This window comes from Colletotrichum fioriniae (genome assembly GCF_027942845.1).
Source record: "Colletotrichum fioriniae strain IMI 355084 chromosome Unknown scaffold_4, whole genome shotgun sequence".
Lineage (NCBI taxonomy): Eukaryota > Fungi > Ascomycota > Sordariomycetes > Glomerellales > Glomerellaceae > Colletotrichum > Colletotrichum fioriniae.
The window spans coordinates 2,894,533-2,903,454 of NW_027076840.1; the positions used below are offsets into that span (position 1 = coordinate 2,894,533).

Genomic DNA, 8,922 nt, shown 5'->3' on the forward strand with positions numbered 1-8,922 from the left:
ACTTTGAGCACGGTTAGCTCGGTCCGGGGTTCGTTCCCAAGATAGCAAGCTGAACCGGCCAGCGAAAATTGAGCTCTGGTTCTTAGGCCTGACTACTATCGAGCTTTGTGAGGGATGAGACACCGGACGAAGATTCCAATCTTTTGTGACTTCTATTAGAAATTGAGTTTTGCTTTGTGATTAGTGACATGCCCGTGTGGGAGCCGGGGCAGAGACCGTGGGGAAGATAACTTAAGGGACTCATGTTTGACAACCCGGACCTCGGTCTACCATCATAACCGCTGCCATGGCACCATCCCGTGATGTGGGATAGTTGTGTTTTGAGCTAGGTCCAGACCACTGGATCCCAGTGGACAAGACGACTCGACAAGTGGTACGAGGATAATGCGAATCTGGGATTCTTCATCCTGAAATGAGCGCGCAAAGGAAACTTTATTTAGAGTTCAACGCTAGGAATAAAGTTCACTACCCTCTATCCCAAGACATTCAGCGGAGTAGCAGCTTAGGCCAGAGTTACATCCATGGACAAGGCACCCTGCATTCCTCGGACTCCGCCTCGCAACATGCAGATGATATCTGTCGAGCTTCCAGATGGTTCAAATTGGGAATATTCTGCTCCAGAATGTGGTGATATCGTTCATCTAGTCCCAACTTACCGAAAACTCTCTGAGTTAGGACGCAGAGCTGAAGTCTCTCAAGATGTTTGCGACGCTTCGAACCGAAGACCGAGATGGGGAGGTCGTATGCATCTCAAGTACACACCAACTACCGCAACCAGGCCAGAACACGAACCATTTTGCTTGTGACGGCTGCCGAGCAAAGAAGGTAGAGGCAATGAATTTGACTGAACCTCATGAGAAACCGCGCTGACCTGCTCACTTAGTTGAAATGCACCGGGCATAGATTTGGTTGTCAACGGTGCCGAGATCGGAATCTAGCTTGCACGTATTCCAATACTCTACCACAAAGGCGCCGCAAAGGCGGCAGACCCCCTGCGCCGCACAAAAGCGTAACACCTCGCGAGATCACACCATCTACATCGGAAGAAGCGATAATGGTGGTTCCTTCTGGATCGCCCAAAGAGCGATTGTCATCGGCGCATCCGGAGCAGCTATCTGAACCCAAATCTGTGTCTCAGGGTGCTGCATCGGACCAAATCATGTCACCGGCGCGAGCCGAAACTGACATGGACTCCCAGTCAGCCAATGTGCTCATCCAAACCCCAACGTTCATTGGCACGGGCCCATCACCATGCACCCAGCTGGAAGAGGAGTCGGCTGATACACCCCCTGATTTCGAGGATCTGGCTTTGCCGGATTACATGGAGTCGGACTTGCATGAGTTTGACATGGACGACTTACAATTACTTGATGCCGAGATAAACCTGTCAGAACAGGACTCTGAAAGCCATGACTTGAGCAAAGCATTTGCATCCAGTACAACCCCATTCAACGCCCAAATTACACGGGAAGCTAGCTTCGCTAGGAGCAGCTCGTCTTCGGGTAAGTTATAGCTCTCCAACTCTGAGCTACGCAAGGCTGCTCTTGAGAGCTTCAGCCATTGTCTAATTCAAATGATTGATGCTAAGCGGATACAGATGATTCTCAATGGGATGCTATCCAGCGACCCAAAAGCAAACGTACAAGGGATTACATCTCTCATGATATTCCTCATGATATCTCTCATGATTTCATTGCAACTAAACGGGCGCCGTCCAGTCTCTCATCGCACGGCATCAGCTCCACGGTGCCTTTCACCCCTCAACACCACCCAAATAGCTTTCCTTTAAATACTCAAAGTTCATTGCTTATCAACCGTAGCCACGGCAGCCCAGTCACTGGGTCGGGCTCACAGACGAGCATCGCAGCAGCAGCGCCTTGTCGCTGTGTTGGCGTGACGTTGAATTTGCTCGAGAAGATGCAGACGCAGAGCAAAGTTACGACCTTTTGCATGGCAGAAACCTCTCTACTTCTGCTTAAAAAGTCGATATCCCAATGCCGATCTATAAGTCATTGCTCTTCGTGCCGGAATCGTTCTAGGGTAATGACATTCTCAATATTGCTAGCCGAGAAGATCATGGCCATACTAGAGGATATTGCATCTGTTTGGGAATCCGCTTCTCAGGCATCAAATCTTGGAGATGACGGGAGGATTGACGCATACGGGCATGCACACCGTTGGATTCCTGTTCTGCTGGGACAGTATCAGATCGATACCGTCCAGGAACGTTGTGAGATTTTTGGTTTCTTAATTCTGCTGCAAGTACGGCAACTTGGGGGCTTTTTAGAGTCTTTGCGGCTTTCAGTTGACAGACAGAGGTGGGCGCCACATCAGAACTCGCTACGGCCTATCTGTCTCCGTCTCGAAGAGCTACAGGAAGCTTTGAGCGGGCAGTCATGAGACGTATCTAGATTCCATTTTGAGCACCTCCTTCAACATCTCAGAAAAAAAAAAAAGGGAATCTTGAGATTCTCACTAAGGAATGAATCGAATATTCTGACTCGAAAGCCAAACGAGTGCGAAATGCACATATGTGGACCAACCAATGTCTGTCCGCCTCGGGGTGACAGATACTACTTAGTTACGGATATATCTCGCCAAGCTTTCGCAGAATCTCCTTCCTGAGTTCTCCTATCCTCGGCCTCAGCCGCTACCCGATGATCTATCCGTAGATGATCGAACCGTTTACTTTCCAAGGGACCTCTCCCCGTAGATTAGCCGATAATCCTGGCAACAGCCGGGAGAGCGAGTCATTCAGTTCGGGGACCTGATTGGACTACTGCGTGATTGGGAATGGATGTCTTGGCGTCAAGACAGGTTCAAGGTTTCGAAGCCCGAAACCTTATTTCTGACTTACCCGGTCCCAAATGCATTCGCAGAAGCTTAAATATACGAGCGTTACGCTTGATTAGCCACAACCGCCGGAGCACTGTAACAGGTCTAGCGTTCCATCAATGAGAAACACACCCTGAAGGTGAATAGCTGTGTCAGCCTCAAGTTTGCTAAAACGGAACGTCGCCGAGAGGCCTAGATCTTGGCCATCCACCAGAGTATCAGTATGCCCTCCAGTCAACATTATGTATCGCGCACACACTTTAGGAAAAGTCTAGACGCCCGCTCTGGTTCCATCTTATGCATAGCCTGTAGCCGCTTCAGGCCTTGTGACCAGGCCTGTTTCCAAGCGCCGATGGGGTTCATGATTTGCGGCTTCCCCGGCTCAACGTCTCTACAGCGCACCCACTTCAGTTGCAACGCATTCTAGGGTGAGCTGCACCGGGCCAACGGCTTATGCACATCGCTTGGAGTAAACTTTCGCCATGAAGCAGAAGATCTCCCAGGAACAGCCACGATAGCCAAGGAGACATGGTTTGGTACACGTGGTCAGAAGGTCCCTCGCCATATCCGTACTCATATAGGAAGTGAAATCGGACACGCCCAGGACGGAAAGACTCCGATGGAGAGTCTTCCGCTCTATTGAAAATTTGAAAATTTCCGCCCTGAAATAACGACTGAGGCTACTGTCCTGTGGCGTGCATGCGAGTGGCTTATGATCGCAAAGACTCCAGCACGGAGCTCTCTTACACTGCCGGACGATTCAGGCCACTTCGGTAGATGTCTAGATTTCTAGAAGTCACCCGAAGGTTAGTGTAGATCAAGAAGTTGCTGGAGAACTTGGTAGTCATTCATAAGAAACTGATTCTAGAGGAATACATCGGCTTCAGCCAAGACCTTCATTGAATAAATTAATAAATGACAGGCTGAAAAGATAGAAATGCACATTGAGAAGATTCGTCAGTTCCATTTAGTAACCCTCTAGACAGTTCATTGCCACGCTAAATTTACCCAAGTATTCCTTCTAGAGTCTCCTCTTGAACTCTACAGTCGCCCATGGATCCGGTAGAAATTGTGTTTCCGCTCGTGCACTTTGCGGGCGTCTCTGTCCGTGTGTGAAGCGCATATCGTAATTTTTCAACAGATGGGCCATGATGGCCTTGATCTCGTGAGCCGCAAAGAAGCGTCCTGGACAAGCATGGCGCCCGTAGCCAAAACTCAAGGATGTCGGATTCGACGCGACATACTGTGCGCGACCTTCCATGTCCGAGCGCTCTCCCCTCATCCTGGCAAAACGAAACGCATCAAAAGTTTCGGGGTCCGGATAAAAGGACTCATCCATAGTGATAGCTTGTGTTGGAATCCCAATGGTGGTATGAGCGGGAATTGTAAACCCCGAGGATAGTGTAAACGGCTGATGTACAACTCTTTCGAATGTGACTGCAGCAGTTAATGTATTAGGTGACCGCTGTGAAAGTCCGAACTAATTGGGGTGAACATACTTAGAAGGAGAGGATTGAACCTTTGGCTCTCTTTCATGAAACTGTCCATCTTCACCATTTTCAGGAAGCCAGATTTCGTTATCAAGTCATCGCTGTCAGTAAGGCTCTCAACTTCCTCCCGCAGTGTCTCAATGATTTCAGGACGTTCACATAAGTCGTAAATGAGCTGCGCAGGTGCAGCAGCACTGGTGTGTATCGCAGCGAAGCTGACTTTTAAGAGAATACTGGCCAAGAATGCCATGTCACGCTCTTCACCTTTTGCTTGCTGGGCCATCCAGTACAGGAGATCTTCAGCTTTGTCTCCGGTGCGAAGACGACTCTCGAGCAGTGGGATAGCTGCAGCTTCTGCAGCGGCGTAGTGGCTGGCAATCTTGGCAATCTCTGGAATAAAACGAGCTGCCACTGGCTTCATGAATTCGGGATATCGTTTTAGCTTCTGGGCGCCAACGAAACCGTCAATTGCAAAGTCGATAGATGACTGCACCCATTCTTGATTGTGAGATAGAGTGGTGCCGCCAAACATACAACTCGAGACTCTTGCCACAATTTGCGTCAATGTGTGCACGACAGGTACAGGCGTCCAATCTGTTCACGTTAGCGGAGCAAAATGATTTGTCAAGGTCATAAGCGCAAACCTTCACAAGTAGGAAATGTCGCATTAAATGCGTTAACTATTTCCTTCTGCACTGCCGGCATTACATCGCCTGCAAAGTTGTTAGAATCAACCCAATCACTCTCATGCCTTGTGTCGACCGCCTACCGAGATGATGGTTCAATTGCGCCTTGACAACGCGAGGGTGCAGGGTCGATCTACTCCCCATCGTGGTGTACTTGCCCTCGAACATCTTCCTGGCGATATTAGAATCATCATACGTATTCTACCTTAGCACAGGGCTGAGTTTATTACCTCAATAAACGTAGCAACAAAGTCTACCTGGTCAATAGGGGCCGTCTTGAGCTCCTCCAAGTATTTTGAGGGAATCATAAGCCGTTCTCCAAGTGGACTAGGAACGTAGAAGAAGTCGCCTTTGGCCTAAACACTGTAAGAATGATTCGAGTCGACCCTCTCTCGGACGGCAACATACGCTTTTGTACCCTTCTTGAAGCATCTCCTTTGCATTTTGGCGAAACCGCTCTCGATTTGCCTTGATGCTTCGTCTATCACTCCCACCTACGACCAGAACACCAGGAACGAGTTTTTGTTTGTCTGGCAAGAGTGCGCATAGCAGAACGATCACTCCAACAGTGAGGCCGAAAAAGGTCATTGCGAATCCATGATTCCCATTAGTATAGTCGCGAGCATAATGCTGGATCAGAAAACCATCGAGATCAAAGAATGACTTCATCGTGATGTAAGTGGGTTCACAAAAATCTTGAGGGAGTCGAGCCCATGGGGAACCGTGACCAGTTTAGCAAATGAAGTAATACGTCGCGGATACTGCCTGGCAAAAGCTCGGGGCTTGCAAGGTTCGAATCTTTGGGCTCGGGCTTTTCCCAAAGTATGCGGATTCCGAAGTGTCGGCCGCCGCAACTCCCAACAGGGAAGTTAGCCGAAGCCCGAACGAGAGTGGCTGAGATCTCAACATCAACAGTAGTTAATACCCGTACAAAGCCAGGCTCAACAAACACATGACAACTTGCAGCATCAACTCCTATGACATTAATCCAAAATTTCAAAACCATCTGTCACAATGGGAGAACCTATCCACGACATTCCGTTGGCGAGCTCAACCCCGGTCACTCTCAGTGTTTTACCTGAGGGGCACGATGCTTTCCAGCCTTACAAAGTCGAAAAGTTTGACGACGGCCTTCGATATGACACTCTTCAAGTTCACGGAGGACATCGACCGGACATAGAAACACATGCTCGAGCAGTCCCAATCTACAATAGCGTGGTGAGCTTTAACATCCGATTGTTGCTGATGATGGACCGTGGTCAATTAACTCAAGCGCTATCTCAGTCATTTATATTCACAGATAGTGAGCATGCCAAGAGAGTATGCGCTACCCAAGAAGCAGGGTACTTCTATAGCAGAGTGTCCAATGTAAGTCTTCCATGTCTGCTATTTCGGACATTTGATGATTGAATCAAATATACTAAAACTCATGCGCAGCCAACGGTTGCAGTCTTTGAAAAACGAGCCGCCGCTTTGGAAGGAGGCACCGCTGCTGTAGCCACAGCATCAGGACAGGCCGCCATTTTCAACACCATCATCGGCCTAGCAGGAGCTGGCGATAATGTTGTGGCCTCAATCAACTTATATGGAGGCACCTACAGCCTTTTCAAGACACTGCTTCCACGACTTGGTATCACTGTGAAGTGGGCCAAACAAGAGACCAGAGAGGAGTTTGCCAAACACATCGATGAAAACACCAAACTCCTCTTCGTTGAAAGTATTGGAAACCCTCGCTGCAGCATTCCTGATCTTCAGGGATTAGCAGATGTGGCCCATGAGAACCATGTTCCATTTGTGGTGAGTACTTAGCTGGTAACTCAGAACATACAGCCATTCCAAAAGCTGACAAAGCCGAAGGTCGACAACACATTCGGGGCCTGCGGTACATGGTGTCGCCCTATTGAATTTGGCGCCGACATTATCTTACATTCTGCCACAAAGTGGATGGGTGGTCATGGCACCACTGTTGGCGGAGTCATCATTGACTGTGGCACTTTTGACTGGGGCGCAGCGGGCCACCGGTTTCCTCGAATGATTAAAAAAGATGGCCCAATGAGCTTCTCATACTGGAAGGCCTTCGGCAATATTTCCTTTGCGATGGCGATGAGGATTGACATTTTGATGGAGGTTGGGTCGATACTGAGTCCAGCCTCAGCACAACAGCTACTGATCGGGATGGAGACATTGAGTCTACGATGTGAGAGACACACCAAAAACACCATGGCTGTGGCTCAGTTCTTGGAATCACACCCAAGAATTGCGTGGGTTAACTATCCCGGTAAGTTAGCACCTTCAATTTGTCGACACAAAATCGTCATTTGGATGTCCTCTAATGGAACTACCAGGCCTGGAAAAGAACCAGTTTCACGAAAACGCCAAAAAGTACCTCAGAAATGGTTATGGAGGTGTCCTCTCATTTGGACCTAAGGGAGGAGACGCTGCTAGCAAGATGCTCATGAACTTTGTCAAGGTTGTATCCCACCAAACAAAGTAAGTTGAAATCAGCGTTAATAAGAAAGGGAGAATTTGCTAATTTGTACGCACTAGTGTTGGAGATTCAAAGACTCTGGCGACGCACCCTTGGAACTCTACTCATGTCATCATGTCTGAGAAGGATAGAAGAGAGGCAGGAATCACACCAGTGAGTATTGCACCTTGAATCACCTGGTTAGATTGGATGGGCTGATGAGATCCTCGCGCAGGCATTCATTCGATTCTCAGTTGGAACAGAGGATGTTCGAGACATTATCGAGGATCTTGACCAAGCTCTGGCGCGGCTGCCGGATGACATTGTAAACGCACACGATGAGCGGTTGGAAGCTAAGCTGGCGGCGGCTCATAATGGTGCAACTGCCGCTGAGTCCATCGACAGCGTTGATTTCGTAGATGCGGATGTTTCAATATCCAAAGCTAACGTCCCACTTGGACGTCAGACAGCAGTTGGAAACTGGTAAAGAAGGCCTAGTATTAGATTTAGATAGTCTGAAGTTTCTCCTGGTCGTACAAATTGTCCACCCTTAGCCCGAGACTAGCAGGATTAAACTCATATACAGCCTTTCCCTGCCCTGTCTCAGCGGCTCCTATAAAAAGCTTGATATCTCCCCATTGCAGAATCTTCTATCCTTAGGGTCTGACAGAGTCCATGCTAGGAAAGACATGGAAGGTTAGAATGTAGACCGCAAGTTTACAAACTAGTGAGGTGCCATAGCAGCTTGTGCTGAAGTATTCATGCTGAATTACCGAAGACGAAGTAGGATCCATGTGAGAAGTCAGACTCAAGGAACTGTTCATTGGACTCTCTATCATACGAATATATTTACGCTGTTGATCTACTGTTGATCTAAACTGAATGATATCTCGGTGTAATGCTGCTCCACGCCTCATTTCCACTCATCTGATACTCCAAACCTTTCATAAAGGCCTGCAAGTCTGTGCCGCAACCCCCAGCACTTGATAACCTATTAGTGACTAATTGGATGTGAAGAACCTCCCATTCGCGGCACATTATCCACAAGATGCGCTTCGACGCTGAATAGTCCAGGCTAGTCTCCGAAGCCAAAACTGACACGGATGAACATAAGGCGGACCCTTCCTTATGGCCTATATGGGAAGCCTTAAACTCCTTCTCCCAGCTATAGATATCGTTGACGACCGAGATATGTTTTGAGCAATTAAGCTCAATATCCTCGACTGAATTCAGATCTTTAGAGCTGAGATGCAGGTTCATGCTAAACCTCATCAGGGCAGATAGCAACCTAGCCAATTGTGAGTGCTTGAATAAACGTGAAATGAACGGGATCCAAGTCGACTTACGCTTTGCCAACGTCCTTTTCTCGATACTTCAAATAGTGTCCCAGCTCCTTGATTTGTAGTCGCGTCTTGTCAGTTTGAGCGCGCATGAACATAAAGAC

At 48.4% G+C, this 8,922-nt stretch overlaps 1 protein-coding gene across 1 annotated transcript; it reads left to right on the forward strand.

Annotated features, from left to right (window-relative positions):
- Nucleotides 1–7,343: 7,343 nt before the first annotated feature.
- Nucleotides 7,344–7,965, forward strand: N0V96_004617 (uncharacterized protein; the record flags this gene model as incomplete). Its single annotated transcript, XM_065757165.1, has 3 exons — nucleotides 7,344–7,501; nucleotides 7,559–7,652; nucleotides 7,714–7,965. The coding sequence occupies 3 exons, from the start codon at nucleotides 7,344–7,346 to the stop codon at nucleotides 7,963–7,965; spliced, it is 504 nt and encodes a 167-aa protein (XP_065614378.1).
- Between the last annotated feature and the right edge of the window lie 957 nt (nucleotides 7,966–8,922).